Source organism: Erithacus rubecula (genome assembly GCF_903797595.1).
Source record: "Erithacus rubecula genome assembly, chromosome: 12".
NCBI lineage: Eukaryota > Metazoa > Chordata > Aves > Passeriformes > Muscicapidae > Erithacus > Erithacus rubecula.
The window spans coordinates 19,123,390-19,151,095 of NC_136664.1; the positions used below are offsets into that span (position 1 = coordinate 19,123,390).

The following is a 27,706-nucleotide window of genomic DNA, read 5'->3' on the forward strand; positions in this document are numbered from 1 at the left end:
ATTTTTGAGACCTTTCTTTCTACTTGCAATATTGGCTTTCTTGTTTGCCTGTGACATCTTTTTTGCTTGGTAAAAGCATATTTTGTTTGAGGTGGATTTATCCTTTGCTCTGAGTCATAAAACCCTCTTCCAACTCACATGCTAACATACACTTTGCCTTCTAGTTAACCAGTAAGACTGGCTCAGCAATTCTTTTCTTCTATATCAAAATTTGCTTTCATTTCTATTCCTTCTTCAGATTCTACATTCAAAGATCTTTCTGTTATACATACATATCTGTGAGACCATCCTGTCAAATCCTTATCCTTCCCAGCAAAGGGCCAGCAGGACTAGTGAGCCCAGGTTTGTGGTGGTGCCTCTCAGTGATGTTTTCTATTTTGTTTGCTGAAGGGAGCTGAAGTGGCTGGCTCAAAATCTTGAGGAGGAGGAAAAAGCCTTAGAGGAGGAAGAGAGGTGGAAGAAGGAAGAGAAGCAAAAGGAGGAAGTGAAGTGGAAGAAGGAAGAGAAGGATGTCTCCTTGGGGAAGCAGCCTGCAAAACCAGAGAAGAAGGAAAGCAAAATCCTAGGGATTAAGAGAACCATAATCCTAGAGAAGGGGAAATACAAAGCCTCAAGATGTGGAAAATCATAATCTCAGAAAAGAAGAGAACCAAATCCCATGAGAAGAAGAAGAAAATGAAAATCCTAGAGAGAGAAGGACCCATAATCCCAGAAAAGTGGAAATACAAAGCCCGAGAGACGTGGAAAATCATAATTGCAGAGAAGGGGAAACCCAAAGCCCCTGGGAAGGGGGAACCCAAAGCTCCAGAGGACAGAGAACCCAAAGCTCCAGAAAAGGAGGAACCCAAAGCTCCAGAGAAGAAGAAAGCCAAAACTCCAGAGAAGGAAGAGCCCAAAGCTCCAGAGGAGGAAGAGCTCAAAGCTTTAGAGAAGGAGGAACTCAAAGCTCTGGAAGAGGGAGAACCCAAAGCCCCAGAGGAGGGGGAACCCAAAGGCCCAGAGGAGGGAGAACCCCAAGCTTCAGAGAAGAAGGAAGCCAAAACTCCACAGGAGGAGGAATGCAAAGCTCCAGAGGAGGGAGAACTCAAAGCTCCAGAGCAGGGAGAGCCCAAAGCCCCAGAGAAGAGGGAAACCAAAGCCCCAGAGCAGGTGGAACCCAAGTCCCAAAAGAAGGAGGAGCCCACAGTTCCAGAGGAGGAAGAATCCAAAGCCCCAGAAGAGGGAGAACCCAAAGCCTCAGTGGAGGGAGAATCCAAATCTTCAGAGCAGGTGGAACTGAAAGACCAAGAGAAGGAGGAACCCAAAACTCCAGAGCAGGTGGAACCCAAAGCCCAGGAGGAGGATCTGAAAGATCCAGAGCAGGTGGAACCTAATGCTCCAAAGCAGGTGGAACCCCAAGCTCCAGAGGAGGGGGAACCCAAAGCCCTGGAGGAGGGAGAACCCCAAGCTCCAGAGCAGGTGGAACCCAAAGCCCCAGAAGAGGGAGAACCCAATGCTCCAGAGCAGGTGGAACCCAAAACCCCAGGGAAGGAGGAACCCATAGCCCCAGAGAAGGAGGAACCCCAGGCTCCAGAGATGGAGGAACCCATAGCCCCAGAAGAGGGAGAACCCAAAGCACCAGAGCAGGTGGAACTAAAAGCCCCAGAGGAGAGAGAACACAATGCTCCAGAGCAGGTGGAACCCCAAGCCCCAGAGGAGGGGGAACCCAAAGCTCCAGAAAAGGAAGAACCCCAAGCTCCAGAGAAGGAGGAGGCCCAAGTTCCAGAGAAGGGGGAACCCATAGCCCAAGAGACGGAAGAACCCAAAGCTCCAGAGCAGATGGTACCCAAAGCCCCAGAGGAGGGAGAAGCCAAAGCTTCAGAGCAGGTGGAACTCAAAGCCCCAGAAGAGAGAGAACCCAAAGCCTCAGTGGAGGTAGAATCCAAAGCTTCAGAGCAGGTGGAACTGAAAGACCAAGAGAAGGAGGAACCCAATACTCCAGAGCAGGTGGAGCCCCAAGCACCAGAGGAGGGGGAACCCAAAGCTCCCGAAAAGGAAGAACCCCAGGCTCCAGAGGAGGAACGCAAAGCCCCAGAGGAGGGAGAACCCCAAGCCCCAGAGAAGGAAGAACTCAAAGCCCCAGAGGAGGGAGAACCCCAAGATCCAGAGAAGGAAGAATACAAAGCCCCAGAGGAGGGAGAACCCCAAGCCCCAGAGAAGGAAGAACTCAAAGCCCCAGAGGAGGGAGAACCCCAAGATCCAGAGCAGGTGGAACCCCAGGCTCCAGAAAAGGAGGAACCCATAGCCCCAGAGAAAGAGGAACCCAATATTCCAGGGCAGATGGAACCCAAAGCCCCAGCAGAGGGCGAACCCAAAGCCTCAGTGGAGGGAGAATCCAAAGCTTCAGAGCAGGTCGAACCCAAAGCCCCAGAACAGGGAGAACCCAAAGCTCCAGAGCAGGTGGAAACCAAAGCCCCAGAAGAGGGAGATCCCAATGCTCCAAAGCAGGTGGAACTCAAAGCCCCAGCAGAGGGCGAACCCAAAGCCTCAGTGGAGGGAGAATCCAAAGCTTCAGAGCAGGTCGAACCCAAAGCCCCAGAACAGGGAGAACCCAAAGCTCCAGAGCAGGTGGAAACCAAAGCCCCAGAAGAGGGAGATCCCAATGCTCCAAAGCAGGTGGAACTCAAAGCCCCAGAGGAGGGAGAACCCAAAGCCCAAGAGAAGGAGGAACCCAAAGCACCTGAGAAGGAGAGACCCCAAGCTCCAGAGGAGGGAGAACCCAATCCTCCAGAGCAAGTGGAACTCAATGCCCCAGAGGAGGGAGAATCCAATGCTCCAGAGCAGGTGGAACCCAAAGCCCAAGAGCAGGTGGAACCCCGAGCTTCAGAGGAGAGGGAACGCAAAGCTCCCGAAAAGGAAGTACCCCAAGCTCCAGAGAAGGGGGAACCCATAGCCCAAGAGAAAGAGGAACCCAAAGCTCCAGAGCAGATGGAACCCAAAGTCCCAGAAGAGGGAGAACCCAAAGCCTCAGTGGAGGGAAAATCCAAATCTTCAGAGCAGGTCGAACCCAAAGCCCCAGAAGAGGGAGAACCCAATGCTCCAGAGCAGGTGGAACCCAAAGCCCCAGAAGAGGGAGAACCCCATGCTCCAGAGCAGGTGGAACTCAAAGCCCCAGAGGAGGGAGAACCCCAAGCCCCAGAGAAGGAGGAACCCAAAGCTCCAGAGAAGGAGGGACCCCAAGCTCCAGAGGAGGGGGAACCCAAAGCCCCAGAGCAGTTGGAACCCAAATCCCCAGGGAACATGGAAACCAAAGCCCAAGAGAAGAAGGAGCTCAAAGCCCCAGAGGAGGGAGAACCCAATGCTCCAGAGCAGGTGGAACCCAAAGCCCCAGAGAAGGAGGAGCCCATAGCCCCAGAGAAGGAAGAACCCCAAGCTCCAGAGATGGAGGAACCCATAGCCGCAGAAGAGGGAGAACCCAATGTTCCAGAGCAGGTGGAACTCAAAGCCCCAGAGGAGGGAGAACCTAATGCTCCAGAGCAGGTGGAACCCAAAGCCCAAGAGCAGGTGGAACCCCAAGCTCCAGAGGAGAGGGAACCCAAAGCTCCAGAAAAGGAAGAACCCCAAGCTCCAGAGAAGGAGGAGCCCCAAGTTCCAGAGAAGGGGGAACCCATAGCCCAAGAGAAGGAGGAACCCAAAGCTCCAGAGCAGATGGAACCCAAAGTCCCAGAAGAGGGAGAACCCAAAGCCTCAGTGGAGGGAGAATCCAAATCTTCAGAGCAGGTCGAACCCAAAGACCCAGAAGAGGGAGAACCCCAAGCTCCAGAGATGGAGGAACCCATAGCCCCAGAAGAGAGAGAACCCAGTGTTCCAGAGCAGATGGAACTCAAAACCCCAGAGGAAGGAAAACCTAATGCTCCAGAGCAAGTGGAACCCAAAGCCCAAGAGCAGGTGGAACCCCAAGCTCCAGAGGAGAGGGAACCCAAAGCTTCCGAAAAGGAAGTACCCCAAGCTCCAGAGAAGGAGGAGCCCCAAGTTCCAGAGGAGGGGGAACCCATAGCCCAAGAGAAGGAGGAACCCAAAGTTCCAGAGCAGATGGAACCCAAAGTCCCAGAAGAGGGAGAACCCAAAGCCTCAGTGGAAGGAGAATCCAAATCTTCAGAGCAGGTCGAACCCAAAGCCCCAGAAGAGGGAGGACCCAATGTTCCAGAGCAGGTGGAACTCAAAGCCCCAGAGGAGGGAGAACCCAATGCTCCAGAGCAGGTGGAACCCAAAGCACCAGAAGAGGGAGAACCCAAAGCTCCAGAGCAGGTGGAACGCAAAGCCCAAGAGCAGGTGGAACCCCATGCTCCAGAGGAGAGGGAACCTAAAGCTCCAGATAAGGAAGTACCCCAAGCCCCAGAGAAGGAGAAGCCCCAAGTTCCAGAGAAGGGGGAACCCATAGCCCAAGAGAAGGAGGAACCCAAAGCTCCAGAGCAGATGGAACCCAAAGCCCCAGAAGAGGGAGAACCCAAAGCCTCAGTGGAGGGAGAACCCAAAGCTTCAGAGGAGGTGGAAGCCAAAGCCCCAGAGCAGGAAGAACCCCAAGCCCCAGAGAAGGAGGAACCCAAAGCTCCAGAGAAGGAGGGACCCCAAGCTCCAGAGGAGAGGGAACCCAATCCTCCAGAGCAGTTGGAACCCAAATCCCCAGGGAACATGGAAACCAAAGCCCAAGAGAAGAAGGAGCTCAAAGCCCCAGAGGAGGGAGAACCCAATGCTCCAGAGCAGGTGGAACCCAAATCCCCAGAGAAGGAGGAACTGAAAGCTCCAGAGCAGGTGGAACCCAAAGTTTCCAAGGAGGGGGAACCCAAAGCTCCAGAGAAGGAAGAACCCCAAACCCCAGAGAAGGGGGAAACTGAAATCCCAGAGTACTCAGCTGAGATGGAGAAGACATTTCAGATCTATGAATCATCACAGCAGGACATCGCGCAGGTTTTCTCCTACTGTGACAGGGTTCCGTGTACTGTGCAGTTACCTGTGATCCAAAATGGAAACATGTCCACTCCTTCAGATGAAAACACAAGTCAGAAGACTAGTAAGCCTCAGGAGAAGGTGGAGAAGAAGTCTGAACTAAAAAGTGGAGGCCAGAGGAGTCTTCAGTCATCTCAGCTGGAGACACAAAGCGAAGTTGCAGAAGGGGCCGTCAGAGATGTCGGGATGCCATGCTTGGACATCCAGGTCGCAAACCCAAAGGCTGTGATTACGGAGATCCTGAGGGATGGGAGGCTGCCGACGAAAGATGAGGTAAAACCTTGCAAGGTTCAGATTTTGAGCTTGCTGTGGTCTTTGGCCCTGGAGCATTGTGTCCCCCCAGGTGATAATGGCACAGAGCCTTGTGCAGATGATGTTCCACAATGACTCTCTAGCATCTGTGTGGATGCGGAGGTTATCACCATCCCTCAGTGGGCAGAAAGTGGGAGTGCTCTGTGTACAAGTATCCCATCTGTTCAGAGTTTCCCAGCCTGGAAATCATTATAAATGGTCCCAGGACAGGGCAGCTCATGGTCATTGTTTTCTTCGTCTGAGTCACTTGGGAGAGGTTTCTCTCCCGGTCCTGCTTGTAGCTCTTGCCTCTGCTCTGGAGCCAGCTCACCCCACTGGGCATAACAAAGCACTTGTACTTCATATAAATCGAAAATCTCATTGCCAAAAGCTCAGTGCCTTTAAAGAAGGAGTGAGGATGAAGATTACAGAAGTATAAACAGGATTTTGTCTTGTGTTTTAGATGCTGAGATATCTGGGACTGCATCCTGAAGGGCCTCCCCTTCCCCCTGCTGCTGTCCTCTCCATAGTCGACTACCCAGAGGAGCGGCTGGGCTCTGCAGAGCGTGTGAAGCCCTTCACCATCGCTGCACCGGATGGTGCTGCTATGGAACACCGTCTGGTGGGTGCTCCAGTGCTGCTGGCACTGAAGGTGCCAGGGCAGGGACCAGGCTAGCTGGGGGCACTGGGGACAGGTTGAATGGAGAAGGATCATTGTGAAGAGGTAGTGAAGATGTGGTGGGGCCCCGGGTCGCAGGTCTCCTTTCTGTCAGGGATGGGACAAAAGAGACAGCTCTGCAGGAGATAGAGCAGTTCCATAAGGCAAGGGAAAAAATCACTTACTTAAAACCATCAACTTCCTTTGAGGAGAGGGTTCTGAGTGAGAAGGGGTGTCCTAGGTAAAACAAGCACCAATAAGGAAGACCCAGTCCCTGGGCAGGTGGACTTATTTATTTATTCTCTCTTCCATTGGTTAACAAACCCCAGCTTTGCATTCCAGGATGGAGATGTCTCAGGGCTCACCTCTCCCTCCCTTTTCTTTCTCCCCTTAGGCCAAGACCCCAGATGTGAAGGGCAGTTCTGCCGAGGGCCAACCAAAGACGGATAAAGTGGCCAGCAGAGACAACTCCCCAGTGGAGAACCAGATCTCCACACAAGGAACAGAACGTCCCCAGAATTCCTCCGCAACAAGATCCAAAAGTGCCCTGAAAAGAGCCTCAACCTCCACAGAACTCCTCAGGTGAGCCACACAGGAGGAGGTGATGCCTCTGCTTCTTGGTCCTCTTGCCAAACAAGGTCCATCATCCCCAGCTGCACAGTGACCCTGTGCCAGTGCCTCCATGGGATGGCCAGTGCACCCTCCTTGTTCCATTTGCTCCTCAGCAATGTCTGAAGCCTCCTCTTTAATTGCCAGGCTGAAGCGGTACCGGTGGATGGTGCCTGATCACAATGAGGTGGAATTGAATGTCCACTTCTCCACCAAAAGGCCGGGGCAGTTTGAGCAGACACTGAGGTTTGAGCTGGTGGAGTCAAAGCGGCAGTACGAGCTGCCCTGCAGTGGCACCGGCCTGTACCCCAGCATCAGCCAGAGCCCACAGTAAGGCTGGCCCCTGGCAGCCTCCCACACTGCTGCCCCTGAACTCACAGCCAGGGCTGCCCGTGGGGCTTCTGGCCTGGGCAGACCCTGCTGCCTGAGATCACCCAGCATCTCTTCCTCTGCTGGGAGCTGGGAAGGTAGATGGTACCTCAGCCACTAGGAAGGGTTATGGATTTCTGACTACATATCCTACTTAGAGCAGCTCATAGCTCCTTCTTTCCCACTTTCTCTGCCCAGGCTGGTGTTTCCACAGTGGAGGGAGACCACGGAGGCAGATGAAATAATCTTCAAGGAACATGTTGAGAGCACAAAGCAATTCCACCTTGGACCTCTGCTGTGTGGGAAATCAAGAGAGTGGTATGTGCTCCCTGCAGGGCCTTGTACTTTTCTGGACACGCTTGGAAGAGACATGCTGTCCTGGTGGCACTGTCCAGGGCAGTCCCCAGCAGAGTCCTGGGAGACACAACACATGGGTTTGAAGGACCACAGATGTGTGAACCTGAGCAGATAAGAGGCTAATGAGCCTTGGAGGAGCTGCTCTGCCTGCCCGGTGGGTGCCTTGGTGGCCGCCTTGGTGGCCAGAGCCACATGCTGCTGCCAGTCCAAAGGTGACTTGGACTTGGACAACTACTGTCCCCCTCCACATCTCAGCTTCCCCCTGTAGGAAATGAACTTTATGGTGGTTTTTGAAGTGCTTTGATCTCTGCAGGTAGCCTGATCGAGCAGTTATTCTATAGATGGTTTTGTAAACCTTTCATTCATCTGTAATTATTAATAAGATTTTATGGTTGACCTGCCAGTGGGTGTCGGGGGAATGTACAGCAGGAATTACATTTTCCTGTGATTACATTGCATCCTCACTGCTGGATAAAGTCTGTCTAAACACATTGTCATTGAAGCTATTGTATATTTCCACTTTTACTGTCACTTGTTTTTCTAATAATATTTAACATTAAGTTCTTGTCCCCATGGGAGCTCTGGAGGGCTAGGTCTATTTTGGCAACCCAAGGAAATGAAATTGAAACAGTTTAAAAAACCGGACAATCTTTAGCCAGGTTGATGGATGGTCTGTGATTTCTATTTGCCTCTTTAACCCTTTCACTCCAAAGTAATTTCCACACCTGAGAGAAGGGTCATTTGTTATCTTGTTGAATTCCCCTTGGGAATGGATGCTTTATATTTCCTTCTCAGGCTTTCAACTAACCCATGAAATCCAAAGCAGTTTCATGACTTTTATGTAAGAGATAGCTTAACTTTTTTCAAAAGAAAATAGTTTAAAGAAAGAGTTTTCTTTCTTTATAGCTTGCAGGGAAGGCACCCCAGGAAGGAAGGGGAAAGAACAGCCTGGTGTGCTGTTATTTTTCTACCTTTGAATTTGTATTAAAAACTCTTGAAGTGGCCTGAGCATCATCAGGCTTCTGGGGTGGAGGCTTCACGTCCAGGGGAAGGCATCAAAGTAAGGCAAGGACAAGCACACCTCCTGCCCCTGGCTGGGATCCATTTCCCTCACTTGTTTGTTAGAACTGGGTCTTCCAGTACTGCTTCTTCAGGTGCATGTGGTGCTCTCCTCAACGTGTGGCAAAGGCAACAGTCTCCTTTGCAGCCTTTTCCTTCTGTGGACAGGTACAAGGCCCAGAACTGTCCCGGCAACTCGGACAGCATAACCATCCTCAACAACTCCCCTGAGCATGCAGAAGTCCAGTTCTCTCAGAATGATGGGGAAGCAGAGACATTCCTCTTGGACCCTCCCAACATGACCCTGAAACCAGAGGAGAAGCAGGTAGGAGAAGGGCAGGTAAGGCAGGCACTGTGGAAGTGCCCAGAAGCTGCTCCTCCTGCTCACACGCAGTGCTGTTTCTGTTTCTTTCTCTGGTGCTGGGTCCAGGAGCTGAGCATTCGGGCATTCCCCACTTCCTATGGCTTCCTGGAAGACAGACTCATCTGCTGCACTGAGAAGAACCCAGAGCCAGTGGTCATCAGCCTGTGCTGCCATGGGGTGCAGGTGAAGCTGGAGATCAGCCCCCGGGAGCTGTCTTTTGACAAGATGCTTCTGCACAGGTCAGTCATCCCACAAGCACTCCAAGACTTGTGACAAGGAGAAAATGTGTGACTCTGGTTTGCAGGGCATAGATGTGTTAGCGTTGAAACACATAATCACAGGATGATTATATGCAGGTGCTTTTGTTGAAGAGCTGTGGGAATCAGGGGTACAACCCCAAATCTGACTCCGATGTGGATTTGAGATGGACATGCTTTTATACCCTTTTTATTATATAACTATGTAATATTTATTAAACCCTTATTGTTTTGTTGGATACATTGATCTTATCCAAGCGTGAATTCTTGTAATTTTCATCAGGTTCCCCAAACATCCTTTCTCATGATTCTTGGTAGGATTTCATAGTTTCTCATTACTCTTATTACAATTAAACAATTATTATATTCAATTACCAAACAATCATTACATTTAAAAATCATATTATTCATCATATGATGACTACACAGGTGCAGTTTCACATGATCTAATAAAGGCAAGGCTCAACATTCATTCCCAGGGCCTAGTTCCCTTTCCCAGGCCTACCAGACCCAACCTTTCTTTCCACCCCCTGAATCTATTGTTTAGGGTTCCCAGAATTTTAGAAACATTTTAACCCTGTGCTATCAGATGGAATTGGTGTGAGTTGCATTCAGTGGTGAGGCTGGTGTCACCATCCAGCAACTAATGCCAAGGGCCTTCCTCTCTCTGCAGGACTGACAGCAGGACCTTGGTCCTGAGAAACAGCACCCAGCTGCCCATGGCTTGGCAGTTCAGTGGGCTGGATGACCTTGTTGACACCTTCTCCTTATCACAAGATAATGGCACCATTGATCCCTGCTCAGAGTTTGAAGTGACACTGAATTTCAGGGCCGGGCAGATTGGCAGCATTGAGAAGATCCTCCGACTAGAGGTGAGAGGGACTGTGCCCTGCCCTGCAGCCCTGTGCTCTTAGGGACAGTCAGGAAGAGCTGCACCTGACAGACACAAGGGTGCTGTGACCCCAGCCTCTGCCTCTACACAGTGTTTGCCAGGACATGCAGTGCATCCACAGCCCCCCAGATAACCAGGCACTGCATCCAGAGCCTGTTCCACAAGCACCTTGTCCCTGTGAATGGTTGTAGGTTGTTGTTTGGTTGTATAGACTGCAGGCTTATCTCTACGTTCCTCCTGGAATCTGTATGAACCTCTTGCATAGTGCAACAAACTCTCCCCCTGGGATTTTGCTCCCCATGCTTTAGGGGCTGTGTTTCAGAGAGAGTGCCAGGTGATTGGAGAGGGCTGTCAATGCCATCTGCTCTGAGACATCTCACACTTCTCATGGTTGTTCTGTGCCTCTCAAGGATGCTTTAGGAGCAGCATTCCCTGCTGTAGGAGCTCAGATGAGCTCAGACTTGGGCTGATAGGGGTTTTTACTGCAGCAGAATCCCACTGGGGCAGCTCATGAGGTGGACAGTTTAAGAAAACTTGGGTGTCCACCACCACTTGTGAAGCCAGGGAGGCCACGGGGGAAGCAGCCAGCAGAGACAAGGACTTAGAGGCTGTCTACCAAAAGAATCATCTGAACAGTGTTTGTTTCTTGCTGCCTCAGGTTTCAGATACAGAAAACGTCCTGGGGATTGGTCAGGCTGAAAGCATCAAAATCTCTGCAGAGGTCTATGATGTTGCTCTGAGCATCGATATGCCTGAAGGTCAGTGGATGGCTCCCAAACAAAGCAGTGCAGATTCACTGCATTACCTTGGGAGGTGGGCAACCAAAGCGCATGGCATGGTATGGCATGGAAGGATGGGGTGGATACAGAAAGTACATACCCTGCAAGCTGCATGGAATAAAGCATTGTCAGGGCACTGACAGCTTTAAGTCTCTCCCCTCTGAACTCTGAAGTGTGCAGCTTCATGTGCAGATTGGGTTTGGGGGCCTTGAAACAACAGTGATGTGAACAGGCAGTTGGCAACTGCCACAGGCCCAGCACCGCATATGAAGTAATTGGATTTGTGCTGGAAGTGAGGAAATGGAAGCCGAGCTCCTTAGCTACTAAGCCTGCAGATATTTTGCTTAAGAAGAGAAAGGGCAGATGAGTAGCTGGAAAACACTTTCAAAAATGGAAACCTGCTGAGAAGGGTTTTGTGTCGAGACCTCCACGTAGCTCGTGACCTGGTGTATTCTGCAGCAGCTCACAAACACCATGTTTGACCTTCTGTGGGTTTTCTGCAGGTCCAGATGGAAGCTTAGAATTTGGCACTATTAATGTCCTGGATATTGTGAAGAAAGTCCTGACTCTGAAGAACAAAGGGATATATAACATTGGGTACCGGTGAGTCCAGCTGCCAGGCAGTGAGCATTTCCTCAGGTTCCTAGTCCTGCCTTCTCCCTCTGTCAATGGCTAGAACCTGTTTCCATGCTGTCTACCTCTTGGTAAATACAAAACCTCGGCTCTCTAATCTCAGCTATTTTACCAGAGAATCCAGCCACAGCCAAGCAGTTCTTCACAAGTCAGCAAGAACCAAAAGGAGAGCCCTAGAAATTTCTGCCATTGAAATGCTGAGATTCATTGCCTGTTTTTGATGGTCACCTCCTTTCCCTTTCTGAGACTTTGTGAAGAGTGAATGAAAAATTTCAGTCACAAAGTTTCTTGCAGTAACCTTGTGATTGTCTGCACTCTCTGTCAAGATCCAGGAGTCTCTGAGCAGAGTTGGACACTCCCTTTTTTTTTCTGGTCCTATGTGAAATCTTGGCTGTGCTGGGGGCATCTATACTTTTAACTGCAGAGATCTCCATTCCTACCCTTTCTCCCCTTCAGTTTCATTCTGAAGGGTGCAGGTTCCAGCATGCAAGATTTGACATCCCACTTCACTGTTGAGCCTCAGTCAGGCACTCTGGTTGCCTCCCAGCCTGGTGACAATGTTGAGATGCTCTTCCACCCCACAAGGGAGATGCTCCTCAAGAGCAAACCCATCCTGTATTGCCAGGTGAGCCTGGGCCAGGCTCTGTTATCACACGGCATTTTGGGAGCATAAACAGGAAGGAGGGCTTGAACTGGACAATCCTCTCTCCTACGTACACAAACAAAGTCTTTCAAAACCATTGGGAGGCTTCCTAAGTGGAGCTGAGAATCTGACTCTGGAGGAGGTCCTTAAACAGGGAGGGGTAAACTGATGGAGGCCTGGAGTGGAGGCTGGGGACTGGGGTAGAGGCTGGCCTCTTTGCTGCGTTTATCACCCCTTCCTGTGGACGCAGGTGATGGATGCCAGGTCTGGGAAAGGAGGCCAGACTGTCGCCACCATCCCAGTGAGGGTGTCGGCGACAGCTATGTACAGCAAGTTCAGTATTGAGCCTGCCTCACCCATCGACTTTGGGGCCTTGATCAAGGGCACCAAGAAGACCCAGATTGTCGCTCTGGAGAACAAAGGCATGCTTAGCTTTGATTTTCGCATCCAGCAAGCACCTGAGGATGCATCTCCATTGGAAATTGAAAGGTACAAGAAGCCCTGCACCACCCTTCCTGTCTGAGGAGGCACCACCTCGTGGCTGGCATGTGGCAGGCAGCCAGGAGACCTGGGTTGTCGTCCATCTGCATCCCTGCCTTGGGGAGAGGGAGCAAGAAAGCACCTTGGTATCCCCATGTGTAGTATGAAGCTGGTGATAGAGCTGCTCTGTGCAGCACTGGGGGCTGCAGGCTGCTTTCTGGGAGCCATCGGGGCAGGAAGGCTTTCCTCTGTGGGGAGGAATGGCTTTGGCCTCCAAGAAAGGCAGGGGAGCTCGGCATGACAGATACATCTGCTTCCTCCACAGTTTAACGTCATGGGAATCTGCTGCACCAACTACCAAGCTGAAATCAAGCTCCACACAGGTGGGTGACTCCTGCTCCCCACCAGTGCTGCTGCAGGGGATGTGAGAAGATGCTACTGTGCCTAGCCTGGGGGCTCATTGCCATAGGGTGGGACATAGTCTGCAGGATGGAGTCCAGTATCTGCTCAGTCCCATTGACAGTCCTGTACTCTGGCTGAGAGCTGGAGCTGTGGGGTCAACAGAGGGGAGCAGGTCCTGTGTTTGGTAGCTGCTAGCCAGCATAGGTATGTGAACACCACAGAAGAAAGACATCCCCCATTGAACTCCCAGTCCACAGAGCTCAGACAATATTGCTTTTTCTTCTTCACAGTGCCTTACGTCTCTCGCATCATTTCTCACAGCTATTTCTGCTCTCCTGTGTTACCTCTGGAGGTTGAAGGATCCCAGCTACCACCTTCATTCTTTACACTCAAACTCCTTTCTCTTTGGGACAGTCTTGCAGCTTCTCTTGTCTTATTGGTCTCAGTCTGGGGCTGCCTTTGACCATCCATCCGTGCCCTAGGACTGGGTGCTTGGGCCCAGCTGGAGGCCAAGACAGATATACTCTCTGCTGGGGGGCTCAAGGCACAGCTGTTAGCCGTCAGCCTCTCCTGGAACTTTTTCTGCAGGATCACCTCACTGTTGGCATGTTCACGGTGTCCCCCTGCTCCGGCTCCGTCGCTGCGTGGGACCAGCAGGACATCACTGTGGATTGCCTGGCAGGGGAGGAGGGGACATGTGAGGAACAGCTCTACATTGACATCACGGGCATAGACCCCAAGGACAATCCCCTGGGTGTTCCCTTCACCCTGATTGCTGAGTCCTCCCTCCCAGGTACATCCTATCCACAGGTTCCCTTGGTCACACCTGCTGTTCTTCAGTACCTAAACTCGCTGCTAGGATGGGGAGGCATGCTAGCCTTGGTGTCCCACCTTAAAATCCTCAGAGGTTCTAGCCCTCTTCAAGTCCACCAGTGGACTCATCCCTCCCAGGCTGAGAGGGGTGCATGGAAGGATAAAAGGAAAGCCATGCTCTCTAAGACTGAGGTTGACTGAGCTCCATCCTCACAGCCAGCTCCCCCACCCAAGGCTGGGTTTAGCACAGTGGGCAGAAAGGACTTACCAAACCTTCTGAGGGGCCAGCATGGTCCAGATAAATTCATCAGGGAGGCTTCTCCATGCTCATCCCTCTGGTCTGTCCACAGCAATTGTTGAGGATGTCACCTTAGCCTACGAGGAGCACCCGATCTGCAGCAGCACCAACCTCAGCTGCAAGCTGTGGTCAAAGAAAGGTGTGGGCCTGTTTGTCAGAGATGAGAACAAATTCATCTTCACCAAGGTTCTGGTTGGGCAAGATGCTGAAGCTCATGTCAGTATCTACAATACAAGTGGTCTGCCATGTGACGTGGTCCTCTCCATCAAACCCCGGCCTGGAAAGGTAAGAACAGGAGGCCAAGGTGATGGTTGCCCTCTAAGAGCCCGTTTTGTTCCCCAGATGCATTGCTTCCTGTGGCCCAGACTAGTCTAGCTCAGTGCAGGTCAAACCGCAGGGGAGAGCAGCAGAGCCAGGGATCAGTTGTGTTGACTTTTGCATGTCCCAGGCAAGGTTTTGGCTCACATATCTGGGTCTTCAGTGGGAGAAGTGAATCCTTCTGAACCTCTCTTGGAGCACACTCAGAAAAAGGCTGTTATGAACTGACATGCCAGAGCTCAAAGCAGAGCAGTTCCTCAGGCTCCCTGGATTTTCCTTCTCTTTGAAGGCCAGTTCTAGGTTATTTGTAGGGTTTTCCATGCAATGCCCACTTCCCATATATATGCTGTGGCAGCTGCCAGCAGTCAAACACACAATGCTTTAGCACAAGGTCAGCATTCCCTGGGAGGGAGGGAGCCTGCCTTGGGAAGCAGGAAGGAAGACACACTGTCTGGGGCTCTTCTCAGTAATGCATTTATGAAAAAAACTGTCATGTTCAAAGGTGTTTTCTCCTAACACTGCTCTCTGGGATCCCCCAAGGTACAAAGCCCTATCAACAACATCTTCAAGGTGTTTCCAGACAAAATGTCCATTTCCCACTCATCCAATGGCATTGCTACGGTGACCTTCACCCCACCAGACGAGCAGACTTATGACTGCATTTTCAAGGCTTTCCTTGTCATGCTAAAAAGGTAACTGACCTGTGAAATATTGGAGAAGGCGTCACTGATAGATGCATCTTCACTGGGAAGGCACAGATCTCTTGTTAGCTGTAATGCTTTCAGTGGCCTTAGGCAGAGTACTTGGCATTAGTTGATCTGGGAGGCAGTAACTGTTAGAAAGAGCAGAATAATGAGGCTGATGGTTTAGCCTGTGTGAGGAACCATGAAGACAGGGAAGTATTAGGTAGCCAACTGGAAGTTACTGAGATGTGCTGAAGCTGAGCTGCGGGTTTCCAAGGCCAAAGGCTTAAATGAAGCAGTTTCAATGCCAGCAAGTCAGCAGTCACAATTTCCTCTTTCTTTCTGTAAAATTAAGTGGTCCTCTGTGATTCCCTGGCATTCATTAAGCTGTTTTATGTGAGTAATTGGAGCTGGTATGAAAGAGGAGCCCAGTTCCTCTGCCCTGGGACCTGTGTTGTGGGCTTTGACCTGCCCTTCCTCTGCCCTTTAGAGTGGCTGAATTGAACAAGAGAAGTCTAATTGCTAATAAGCAATTGCTTTTTTACTGATCTTGGAAATTATCTTTACTGATGGTGATGATGATTTACTTTTGCCTTCTTGCTTTTGTACTGCTTTCCTGCTGTGCTTTTGCTTGTTGCATATGTCTGATCTCAGTGCAGCCACGGGATTTGCCATATCTCATCTAGTGCCTCATTATTTACCTGCTGTACTGCATGATTCAATTAAGTGAAATTATTAACTGTTCTTGTGGAAGGCTCTGGCTCTTTGGAGCAGATTCTTCTTGTGAATGGTCCTGCATGGATTGGGAAGAGGCTGTGGGGGGCTGTATTGTGGAGTACAGGAGCACCAGGCAGGGAAAACATTGTGGGTGGCCCTTGCTGCTTCCCTTGCCCAGTTAGAATGGGTTAGCGCTAGCTGAAATTGTTTTTGTGCCTTTTCTGCAGCCCTGTGAAATCCCAAACACTGATCTTCGCCATCAGTGGGAAGGGCTACGAGCCACAAGTGACAGTCGTGTCCCCAAGTGCTCGCAGCAAGAGGGGAAATCCTGTGCTGCGCTTCAAGAGGCTCCAGGTGGGGGATTCAGAGATGCTCCCCCTGGTCATTTGTAACAAAGGCGCCATACCTGTCAAGGTGAGAACCTGCTCAAGGAATGGTCTGGCTTGGGAACAAGTGCTTATGGCATAGGGGAAGGACCCCAAGGCATCTAGGAAGAGGTGTCAGAAATTCTTTTTAAGCAAGTGACTGACATCCAAGAAGGGAGTTATTGGAAATTTTCCATCCAGTCTTTCTTCTTTAAGTTGAACACAGGAAAGATGGTAAAATATTTCCCCCCCTGTCTCATAGGCCACCTTTTGTTCTCATGGACATGTGGGATTTTCCAGTTCCATTAGATTGCATTTCATCCCATTTTACTACATTTCAAGTACACTTAGTTGTGGTTTAATTACATTCTGCTCATTACTTTCTGTCCTGTTTGGTTCTGTGTCAGTTCAATCCAAATGCCTCTGAACACCCTTTTTTCCCAGCTGGTTTGACTTAACTGTCATGCTAAGGGCTTTTTGTAGTGGGAGAGGTGCTGGGTTCCCATGTGGGACCAGCAGCACTGAGATGTCAGTCCCTGTGCCATCCTGTACTCTCACCAGTATCATTGTGCTCTGTGTTCCTGTCCTGTTTTGAAAGGACAGGTGTCTGCCAGTAAGGGCAGAAGTTTCCCTTTGGAATAGAGACTTTGGTTCCACTCCCCCCCCCCAAGTATTATAGTTGTTTAAATCAAGGACTCTGAGGCAGAGATAAGGGGGGTGGGAATAACAGCTCTTTTACTAATATATCTAACTGTACAGGCAGAAAACAATAACAGTTAAAATTGCTAACAGAACGAAATGGATAACTCGGTGTCAGTCCCTTTAGATGCAAGCACGCTGTCTCTGTACTTAGTCCAGAGCCCGGATTTGCCACAGGGCAGACGGGAACGGAGGCAGGAGGGAGGGGGGAGGGGCAGCAGCGGCCACGCCGGTCTCGGGCGGGAACGGGCTCACCCTCACCGAGGGCGGCGGCTCCTCGCTCACCGTGTGTGTCCGGGGGATCAGCTGTGTCCGCAGAGGCAGGAGGCTGGAACGGGGCAGATGCAGGGCAGGTGATCGCAGAGGGTCTGGCTCTCCTGTGCTCAGGCCATGTGGCTGAAGATCCCCGGGTGTCCTCCTCCGAGCTCGCCGGAAACCCGAGTGCCCTCCCGGAAGCCGCAGAGGCCCCTCCAGGAGCCGTTCCCACCCACCCCCTTTGTCTGGACCCATCAGGGACCCTGGGTGTAGCCCGGCCAGCTCCATTGGCATGATAATGGGAAAAATTCTTTCAATTGACACAGTAACAGAAAACACCCCAACAGTTCCCTTTTCTCAGTTTATGTTACAGCTGGAGGATGAGCACGGAATATTCTTCTTGAAAGGCAGGCACTCCACACTCAAGAAATTCTACACTGAAAATGTGGAAGAGGTCTGCACTGGAAATGGTAAATTCATTAACCTTGAAGTGTGATCACGCACAGAGGGAAAACGTGTGCCCTGCTCTTGGCTTCTCTGGGAGATGTTAGGCACAGTTTCTTTCCTTGGGCTCTCTGTCCCCCAAGCTTTTCTTGAGGACTTTTTGCAGGCTTTCCTCCTAGCAAGTTGTAGGAAGTTCTTCTGTTCCTCTAGAATGGTGGGTTGAGTTTTGGAGGACTGTCACTAGCTCTGTGGACCCTCTGAGGTATTTGCTGCATTGGGAAGGTACCAGCCTGAATGGATGCAGCCCCTGAGCACACAGGCAGCCAGCAGAAGCCAAAAGCACTCTTTGGCTCAGCTTTCCATATGGCTGGAGCTGGCTGGGAGCAGATGGAATGAGGGCTGGGCATCAACCTGAGCTTAAGCTGCTTAAGTCATGATGTATCTAGAGATGGCAGTCTCATGAACATAGGAGGAGGGTCTGGAAGCACTGGGGGTAGAACCTGTGCTTATAAGGCAGCCGGTTTCAACCTCTTATTCCTCATATATCATATGAGATGAGTAGAGCTGTGTTACTTAACTCTGATTTCCATTGCTGTGCAGAGAGCAAGCCTCCAAAGAAGCCTTTCCTGCTTCTGCATCAGGGGCAATCGACAAAGTTTGATGTAATTTTCAAACCCACCCTGGCTCAACGTCTGGAAGGGAAGATTCATGTCGTAGTGGGGGATATCTGCTCCAACAAGACCATAATAGAGCTGGTGGGTGAAGGCCACAAAGATGAATTCACTCTTGATGGACTAGAGGAAGACACAGAGGAGAGGAATGCTAAGAGCAGTCTGAAGAAAGACATCATTGATGGTAAGAGAGAAGAGGCTGCCAAGGTGGAGCGAGCAAGAGGAAAATGTCTGATCATGTGTGTCCTCTCTCTAGCCAGGCCTGGGCTGTCACCCTCAGGATTTGGTGGCCTGTGGGCGTGGCAGCCAGGCATGCAGAGCAGTGTGTGCTGTGCTGCATGCCGCTGGCTTAGGGATGTGTCAGGGTGTTCCCCTGGAAGTGGTGGAATGAGGAGAGGCCTGGGGAACTCCCTCCCAGAGGGAGGAAGGCTTGGAGCAAGGCAGCATTGAAGATACGGGTGTCTGTGCACGTGAGGAGGGCAGCTGGAGCTCCCTGCATGCTGAGATCCCTTGCTCTCCTCCTTAACAGCTGTCAGAGTGAATCACATCCAGTTTGGGGAGTGTCCTGTCGGAAAGCCCTGTCACAGGACCTTCACCATCACCAACCATACCAGTATGAAGATCATGCGCTTTGAGTGGGAGGCAGACGCCACATTCCACTTCTCCCCCAAGGTGAGCGTGGACTGCCCTGCCTGCCCCCATTGCTCCAGCCCTTCCCTGCTGTTCCTGGGAGCTGGCAGGGAGTCCTCACGCAGCAGTGATAGCCCATTCCAGTGCCATGTAGGAGATGCAGTCCCTGCCTTGGCTGGGCCAAGGCTGCCAGCCTTGCAGAAAAGGCTTCATGATATGGAAGTGGCACCTTCTGTTCCTACTTTTGTCTATCAAACATAAATCCACTCTGAGGTGCACATTCATGGCACAGCTCCTCACCACATCAGTCCCTTCTGCTGTCACTTCTGCCCTTGGCAGTGCTTTCTTGGTCTTGACTCTCTGATTCTCCCTAGATGGGACACCTCCTTCCTCGCTGTGCCAAGGACATCACAGTGACCTTGAAAGCAGATGTCCCAGCCATCTTCAGGAGGCACCTTGTGAAATGTAAGGTGACCAAGGTCAATGTTGCGCGGCCACGAAGGAAGGTTCAAGACTGGAACGACCAAATGTCCATTGTCACATGGAAGGAGACCGCCAGGAAAGACCCAGCAGCCAGCTGGCCTGAGAAGGTAAGGAGCAAAGGGCAAAAAAACCAACCCAGCTTTAGCACCATAACACCATCACTGCTGGCTGAGCAGCTCCTGCTTCCTCTGGACATTGGATAGTCATGGGGTTCACCAGCAGAGCATTCTAGGGGAGAGGTGGATGCACAGTGAGCAGGTACACTCACAAGAGAGGGGAAAGCCTTTTGACAAGAGACCTTTAGGCACACACAAACTATCAGTCTGTGCCACATACACAAGTGTTGCGGCCCATATTGAATGGGAGACAATGTTTTATTATTTTATCCCATTTTATGGTGTTAGAAGTCTTTCATCTTATTTGGTACCTTTTCACCAACAAGGAGTTAAGTTTGTTGCACTCTGTCTCTTCTTTTGAAGTACACTTCTACTGCATATGCTGGAGAACTCCAAGTTTTGTCTGCATGGATACTAGAGATTTTGCTTGTGCTTTCTGTATTGTGTGGGATATCTCATCATGGAGTAGCCCAGGCACTGTATGACAGTATGGAGGAATCTGGAGAAGGATCATCTCCAGAGACTCCTGCTTTTATTGTCATTATTGCCAAACACGCTCATCTTGGATGAAAGTTCTTTCCGAGTTTCTGGACCATTTTAAGGCCTCTAAACCATCCTCTTTTCTACTGAAACATCTGCAGCTGGAGGCTTTCCTAGTGAGATCTTTCACACTCCAAAGTGCCCATCCCCAGCTCCCAGCAGTGTGGCTGTTGCTCTACACATGACATCTGGAGAGCACTTTCTCCTAAGACAAGAAGGAAAAAGTGCTTCCTAGAACTCTTCAGTCTTGGGGTTCTCCATCCACACAGCTTCAGCAGGGGAACTTAATCCTAATTTTGAGACCTGCTGGATTTATAGGGGACCAGGAAAAAAGCCAGTTACTCTACAAGGTTGAAGTACAGAGACTGGAATGCAGCTATAGTCTCCATGGGTATATTAAGAGCTGTGGTAGGACTGCTTTGATCAGTGGGTAGAAACAACTACTGTAGCAGATCAGTCCCAATTTTGTCATCTTTCCAGGAAAGTTAAAGTGAATGGTCCTTTCTATTCCCTCTGTGAGGCTGATCTTGGAGACCAAAAGATTCCCTTGTCAGCCTGACTTTCTGGTCTCTGCTCAGTGATTCTTCCCTCCTCTGCAGATGGTCGAGACAGCCCCAGAACCAGCTCACACTGTGGAGGGGGAGGGCATCCAGGAGGCTGAGGTGTACCTCAGTGCCTTGGTTGCCTACAGCGAGTTCAAACTGAGCACAGTCGTGGTTCAGCTCAAGGACACCGTGCCCAACCAGACCAGTACAGCCACGTGAGTGCTGGAGGCCACAGGGCCCTGCGAGCGGGAGCTGCCTTTGCCAGGGCTGACCCAGTGCCTGCTTCCCAGAACTCTGCCCCAGCCAAAACCAGCACAGGCCCATCTATGAGCACACAAAGCCAAGCAGGAGATGGTGCTCAGGAGAGGTTCAATGCTGCCATAACCTTCCGCTGAGAGCAGCCATGGGTTTGCTTTCACTGTATGTCACCTGTTCTTATCTGCTCAAGAATAAGTTTGCAGTCAAACCAAGACAAAAAGTCCAGAGTAAGCCTCTTAGCTTCAATGTCCTGGACACCATGTTGGCCCCTTCATCTTAAACTTCCAGACTTGGAAATACTTTTTGGGCCACCCAGGACAGCAGTCTGAGCATGGCAGGGTTGCCTGGAGAAGATGCTCCTCAGCAGAAAGTGGTACTAAGAGTCCATCAGACAATGTTACTGTACTGTTTGCTTTATATTTATTGGACTTTTTTATTCCTTCTCCTTGCTTTTCAGTTTCAGGATGCACAACAGAGGGAATGTAGCCCTGGAATACACCTGGGTGGAAGCTGCAGATAGTGAAGCAGTGAAGAGGCTACCCTCAACCACTCTGATGCGTAAGGGCATTTCACTTGGTGGCTGAGGGCCTGGGGAGAAGACCCTGCCACTGCACCCCAAAACATGAATTGCATTTGCATCCTTGTCCACATGTCCACTTTCATCAGCATCTTCCCAACTGCAGCTGGAGAGTTTTCTCCTTGCCCCCCTCTGCCTTTCAGCCCCTTCTGTTCTTGCTCTGCCACTTCTGCTATGCAAAGGAACTGAGCCAGGCTCTGGGGAGAGTCACATGCTGGGTCAGGACTAGGAAGGGGTACATCAAGTCATCTCCTTGAGAAGTCTGAGACCAGGAAAAACAATGGTGTAACGAGTGAACTGCCCTGCAGCCACTATCTCTGTGCAGTTCCCCACTGCAGGGCAAATGCAAGTCACTGTCTAAAACCAGCTCTCCTCCTTTGGCACGGGAGTGTGTTCTGCAGGCAGAGACCCTGCTCCCAGATGTTCTATTTCCTGCTGAAAGTGCTTGGCTAGAGATGCTCCAAGTGCATCCCAGCTCTCTTACACCTACCTGCAGCAGGAGACAGAGTTGCTGGGAACATAGGATTTTGTCTTTGAAAAGTGTCCTCTTCCTCTCTGCAGGTCAGTTCCTCTCCTCCACTCCTCTGAGCCATCACAGAAAGCAGCTGCATCCTTCCTGTTGGCTGCAGGAGCATTCTTTTGAGACACATCCTTCTGAGCTGCAGCAGCTTGCTGAGCACCCGCAGGATTCTGAGCAGCAGCAGCAGAATTTTGAGCAGCAGCAGCAGCAGGATTCTGAGCAGCAGCAGGATTCTGAGCAGCAGCAGCAGCAGGATTCTGAGCAGCAGCAGCAGGATTCTGAGCAGCAGCAGCAGCAGGATTCTGAGCAGCAGCAGGATTCTGAGCAGCAGCAGCAGGATTCTGAGCAGCAGCAGCAGCAGGATTCTGAGCAGCAGCAGCAGCAGCAGCAGGATTCTGAGCAGCAGCACGATTCTGAGCAGCAGCAGCAGCCCGAGCAGCAAGACCACTCCAAGGAGCTACACCACTTGGAGCAACTGCACCTCTCCCTGGAGCCTGTCAGTTCCTCCCTGCAAATCTGCCCAGACATCGTCCAAGACCTACCACTGTTCTTCATCAGCCCCTACCACGGCATCATCGCTCCTGGCCAGAAGCAGATCGTTCATGTGCTGTTCTCTCCAAAGTGTGCGGGGACATTTAAAACCACCATGCTGTTCAGGTGGGAAACGTCTACACACTTGCCCAGAACTCACACTTCTGATGGGTATCACTGAGTCACAGGGTGGAAGGGACCACAGTAGGTCATCTGGTCCCACTTCTCTGCTCAAACAGAGTCATCCTAGAGCACATGGCACAGGGTTGTGTCTACAGGCTCTGGACATTCCACACCTTCTCTGGGCAATCTGTCACCTGCACAGGAAAGAAGTTCTTCCTCAGGTTTAGGTGTAATTTCCTGTTCAGGTTCTGCCTGTTGCCTCTCATCCTATTGAAGGGCATCACCAAGCACAGCCTGAATGAATCCCCTAACATCCTCCCTTCAGTCCCTGTGACTGGGATGGGGAGATGGGCCTGGAGACAGACAGCCCCAGAGAGGCAGCAAAACACACAGAGGAACACAGAAAGATCATCATCTGGCCTTGGCAGGGAGAAAAAAAATGTATAAAACATTAAGCTCCTGGAGAGTTGCAAAACGTGCAATGAGAGATCCAGGGAGCAGCCAGTCCCTAGCTCTTCTTCCTTTTGGGACAAGCAAGGCCTGCTTCTCTGCATGGAGCCCCGTGTGCTGTGGTTGGTCCCCAGGCACTTAGCTGGTCATGTTCCTGCCCTTGCACCTCTGCAGCCTCCATGCAGCGAGCGCAGTTGTTTAATTTGCTGCTTGCTGCTTGCACAGAGAGTATGCAACACTCTGTGCTCTGCAAGGAGACAGAAAAGCGACTGGCTGGAAATGTTCATCCAGCTCATAGCAGTCCCTTTCTTCCCAGGACTTCTGACCTGAAGTCATCCCTGAAGAAGGCAAAGGTGATTGTGGAAGGCACAGCCCAGGAGCCACAGTGCCTTGACAAACCGAAACGCTCTGCATTACGGCAGATGGGGAAAGGCCAGGGACCCAAGAAACGGGTGCACTGGAAATCAGCACTTGAGCATTTTTGTTAGCTGGAGCATCCGGCAGGAGCAGCAACATCGTGTCTTCTCCTGCTGATGGTCTCCCACCAGAGACCTCTGCAGCTACCCTTCCAAACTCCAGTGAACACCTTTATCTTACCTTTAATTACCCAAGCTAATAAATTCATTCTCAATTAAATGTCAATCAAACCATTGGCAATAAACTGTTAATTGTTAGCTTGTGTTGGTTGGAAAGACAGGTGTCTGTGGGACCTCTCTGGAACGGAAAATGTGACCCCCTTCCCTCAAGTTATTGTAACTTTGAAATTAAGGGACTTTCAGGCAAAGACATGGGAAAAAGTTTTACAGTTCTTTACTAGTATGTATAACAAGGCAAACAAACAGCAGCACCAGCAGGAACAACAAACAGAACCAGATACCCAACCACAGCCTTCTCTCAGCTGCAGACACTTTGCCTTTGGTGTAGTTCCAGTCACAGCCAGGCAGGGAAGGGAGGCAAGTAATGAATAAAGCAATTGCTAGAGAAATTTTAATTAAGCTGCATCAAGGAATACACTGGAGAACTCAAGCATTGTGTGATCAATACTTAAGAACTTACTGCTGTGAGAGAGTCTATACGGTAGCCAAATAGTGACTGAACAATGCTTGATTCGTTAAAAGATAAAAAAGAAAGTGATGAGAAAACACCCTAGTGAGGGAAGAGCCCTAGTCCTTAAACCCTTTCAAAATATGCAAATAGATTACATTGAGTTCCCCAAAATACAGAGATGGAAGTATCTTCTTGTAATAGTTGATCATCTTAGCCACTGGGTAGAAGTCTTTCCTACCTCAGCTGCAACTACCTCTCAAGTGGCTGAGGTGCAATTAGAACAAATAATTCCCATATATGGGATCATTGAAAGAATGGACTCAGATAAGGGAACACACTTTACTTCAAAAATTTTACATTCTGTGTGTGTTGCATTAGACATGAATTGGAAATTTCATACCCCATGGCACCCTCAACACTCTGAATGTGTGGAGAGAATAAATGCTATCCTTAAGAACCTATTACCAAATTAATGACTGAAACCAGATTAGCATTATTACAGATCAGAACTGCTCCAAGAAAGCACACAGGAGTTTCTCCCTAAGGAATGTTGTTTGAGTTACCTTATCTGGGAAGGGAGGAGGGGCTGAAACTAATAAAACTTACATCTCAGAAATTATTTGCAGGCAATCACACTTTCTCTCATGGACCTTACAAGAAAAGGGTTGTTACCCCAAACATCACCTCTAGACTTTCACGTACACCAGGTAAAACCAGAAGATTTGGTTCTAATAAAATCTTGGAAAGATGATACCTTGACACCAGCATGGGAAGGTCCCTTTTAGGTACTTTTAACAACTGAAACAGTTATCAGGACTGCAGAAAAGGAGTGGTCTCACACCTCTCAAGTCAAAGGACCAGTGGATGTTCCTCCCCAAACTTGGACAGTGGTACAAGGAAGTGACCCTTTAAAGTTAATCTTCAAAAGATGATTTAATAGTAAACAGTCAAGGGCAAGACTGCACTGACCTCTGTATTTGCCACCAGAGAGACTTTAGCTCCGCTGTGGGCTGCAATCCCTTGGGTATTGAGCAGTGGGATTATAAACCACAACAGACCTTGACAAAAGAGGAATAGGAAATGATGCTGTAAGACTCTGCAAATTGCTGCATGGAGTGTCATGGGTTCTGTGCTTCACCTCTATATCCCTCCAATGTGCTGTTGTCATGCACAGAACTTAGGAAGCAGGTATGGATAATGAGGAAGGTCATCTTTGTTGCCACAGTTACGATCTGAGCTTTGCTTCATCTGAGCAAGCACAGGTGGAGCTGCTGATGGGAGGGACTCCACACAAGTATACCTACAGCTCACTTGTCTTGAGTTGGAGGAGAACTGTGGACAGCAACGTGAACTGACAAATCAAGAACTTTTAAATAGACTGAATTTAACACTGACCTAATAAAAGATTGATTAATTCTGTCTGTGACTGCTTTGCGAAAGGAGTCAGTTTATGCTGACCACACAGGATAATTAAATCAAGGGCTTAGGCAAAAAAAGGAGAATAAAAGGAAAGGGTGGATTATGATAGATGAGGTGCTATTTTGCTGAAGCCAAAAGGTTATTAGTTTAAAGAATGAAAGTTGCTGATTCTATGTGTTGTTGTTTGGATAGTTTGGATTTGTTTTGCTTGGTTTGTTGAGTGTTGCCGAGAAGGCTTGCTGTTGTTCAGGGCCCCAATGGAAATCGTTCTTCTTGCGAGTGACCTGGTAGAGAGGGCTCACAATCTGGCTGTACTCAGGGACGTGCATTCTCCAAAAGCCGATAGCACCTAGAAAAGCTTGTGTCTCCTTCTTGCTTGTTTGTGGAGACATTGCAGTGATCTTATTGATGACCTCAGTGGGGATCTGGCGCCTTCCATCCTGCCACTTCACTCCCAGGAACTGGATCTCTCGGGCAGGTCCTTTGACTTTGCTCTTTTTAATGGCGAAACCGGCTCCCAGCAAAAGCTGGATGATCTTCTCTCCTTTCTTAAATACCTCCATTGCTGTGTTCCCCCACACAATGATGTCATCGATGTACTGCAAATGTTCTGGAGCCTCACCCTTCTCCAGTGCAACCTGGATCAGCCCGTGGCAGATGGTGGGGCTGTGCTTCCACCCCTGGGGCAGTCGGTTCCAGGTGTACTGCACGCCCCTCCAGGTGAAAGCAAATTGAGGCCTGCATTCTGCTGCCAAAGGAATGGAGAAGAATGCATTTGCAATGTCACTGGTGGCATATCACCTTGCTGCCTTGGACTCCAGCTCGTACTGGAGTTCCAGCATGTCCGGCACGGCAGCGCTCAGCGGTGGAGTCACTTCATTCAATGCCCGATAGTCCACAGTCAGTCTCCATTCTCCATCAGATTTCTGCACAGGCCAGATAGGACTGTTGAAGGGTGAGTGGCTCTTGCTGACCACCCCTTGGCTCTCTAGATCACGGATCATTTTGTGGATGGGGATCACAGCATCTCGATTTGTCCGGTACTGCCGGCGGTGCACGGTCATGGTGGCAATTGGCACCTGTTGCTCAGTCACTTTCAGGAGTCCTACTGCAGAGGGGTTTTCTGACAGTCCAGGCAAGGTGTTCAACTGCTTAATGCTCTCTGTCGCTACAGCAGCTATTCCAAAAGCCCACCTGAACCCCTTTGGGTCTTTGTAGTAGCCGTTCCTGAGGAAGTCTATGCCTAGAATGCACGGTGCCCCTGGGCCAGTTACAATTGGATGTTTCTGCCACCCCTTCCCTGTCAGGCTAATCTCAGCTTCCAGCAAAGTGAATTCCTGTGATCCCCCCGTCACCCCAACAATGGAAACAGGTACCTTCCCCACATGTTCTGATGGTATCAGGGTGCATTGTGAACCAGTATCAACTAACACTTTATGTTTCTGTGGCTTTGACGTGCCAGGCCATCGCACCCACACTATCCAATAGATCCTGTCATCCCATGCCTCTCCCTGGCTAGAGGCACGGCCCCTCTAGCCCTGGTTATTATTTCTTTCCTGGGCATACATAGTGGAGGTTCCTTCCAGGGGATCTGACAGAACATCCTCCTTGCTGTAATACCCTGCACCTTGCTTGTGGGAGGTTGAGGCTACCTTCATTTTAGTGCGGCTCCCTCAGTTAGCATTTCCCTCCCTGAGCTGACGCACCCGTGCTGCCAGGACAGAAGTGGGTTTCCCATCCCATTTTTCCATGTCTTCCCCATGGTCTCGCAGGAAAAACCACAGGTCAGCTCGTGAGGTGTACCCTCTCTCTCTAGCTGGGCAACGTGAAGCTCTGATTTGGGGGCCTGTGACTCGTACTGGAGCTACGCTGATTTTCCTCACCTCCTCAATTCTCTCTATCATCTCCTCCCTCATATCCCTCATCCTATCTTCGACCTGTTGGAGGTCCCTGGCCACGGCAGAGACATTAGCCTACATTGGGCCATTCATCATGCTCTCGAAATTTCTGAGTTTGTTGGCAACAGAACACACTGTCTCTGGATGGTTATCAGCATTAATCATTGCTATGTAGGTGGTATATTGAGATGGACCCAAGGTTGCCAAGTTCCATAACATCTGCCCTGTGCACTTGACCTTGTCAGGGTCATTGTCATGCTGTCCATCCCTCCCAAAGAGTACCTCTGATACTGCTGTCTCTGGGGCAGAGGCAGGTTCTGGGACAACATCCCTAGTCCCTGGGGCAGGTATCAGAGTTGTTGTCCAAGCCAATATTCCCTTGTTTCTGAATGCTAAGTAGAACAAGCCTACCAGCAACACCAGCCACTGTATAATAGCACTGGCAATTAAAGCAGATCTGAAATCCTTGGGAACCAGTGGGGTAGCCTCAAAAAACTGGGTGATGGGTTGGGAGAAAATTTCCCTTG

At 50.3% G+C, this 27,706-nt stretch overlaps 3 protein-coding genes across 3 annotated transcripts; all 3 read left to right on the forward strand.

Moving 5' to 3' along the window:
- Positions 1 to 4,831: 4,831 nt before the first annotated feature.
- LOC306806839 (hydrocephalus-inducing protein homolog) lies at positions 4,832 to 12,432 on the forward strand. Its single transcript, XM_079315919.1, has 12 exons — positions 4,832 to 5,259; positions 5,741 to 5,899; positions 6,330 to 6,517; positions 6,692 to 6,874; positions 7,112 to 7,231; positions 8,498 to 8,654; positions 8,760 to 8,932; positions 9,624 to 9,822; positions 10,501 to 10,600; positions 11,125 to 11,224; positions 11,711 to 11,879; positions 12,148 to 12,432. The coding sequence occupies exons 1-12, from the start codon at positions 4,897 to 4,899 to the stop codon at positions 12,418 to 12,420; spliced, it is 2,184 nt and encodes a 727-aa protein (XP_079172045.1). The 5' UTR covers positions 4,832 to 4,896; the 3' UTR covers positions 12,421 to 12,432.
- Positions 12,433 to 12,637: 205 nt separating this feature from the next.
- LOC306807064 (hydrocephalus-inducing protein-like) lies at positions 12,638 to 20,300 on the forward strand (the record flags this gene model as incomplete). Its single annotated transcript, XM_079316317.1, has 10 exons — positions 12,638 to 12,760; positions 13,368 to 13,572; positions 13,943 to 14,175; positions 14,749 to 14,900; positions 15,836 to 16,022; positions 17,289 to 17,397; positions 17,972 to 18,226; positions 18,572 to 18,714; positions 19,047 to 19,262; positions 20,292 to 20,300. The coding sequence occupies 10 exons, from the start codon at positions 12,638 to 12,640 to the stop codon at positions 20,298 to 20,300; spliced, it is 1,632 nt and encodes a 543-aa protein (XP_079172443.1).
- A 95-nt stretch (positions 20,301 to 20,395) lies between these two features.
- LOC306807066 (uncharacterized protein) lies at positions 20,396 to 25,454 on the forward strand. Its single transcript, XM_079316323.1, has 5 exons — positions 20,396 to 20,571; positions 21,072 to 21,172; positions 21,753 to 22,368; positions 23,132 to 24,728; positions 24,764 to 25,454. The coding sequence occupies exons 1-4, from the start codon at positions 20,411 to 20,413 to the stop codon at positions 23,301 to 23,303; spliced, it is 1,050 nt and encodes a 349-aa protein (XP_079172449.1). The 5' UTR covers positions 20,396 to 20,410; the 3' UTR covers positions 23,304 to 24,728; positions 24,764 to 25,454.
- The last annotated feature ends 2,252 nt before the right edge of the window (positions 25,455 to 27,706 follow it).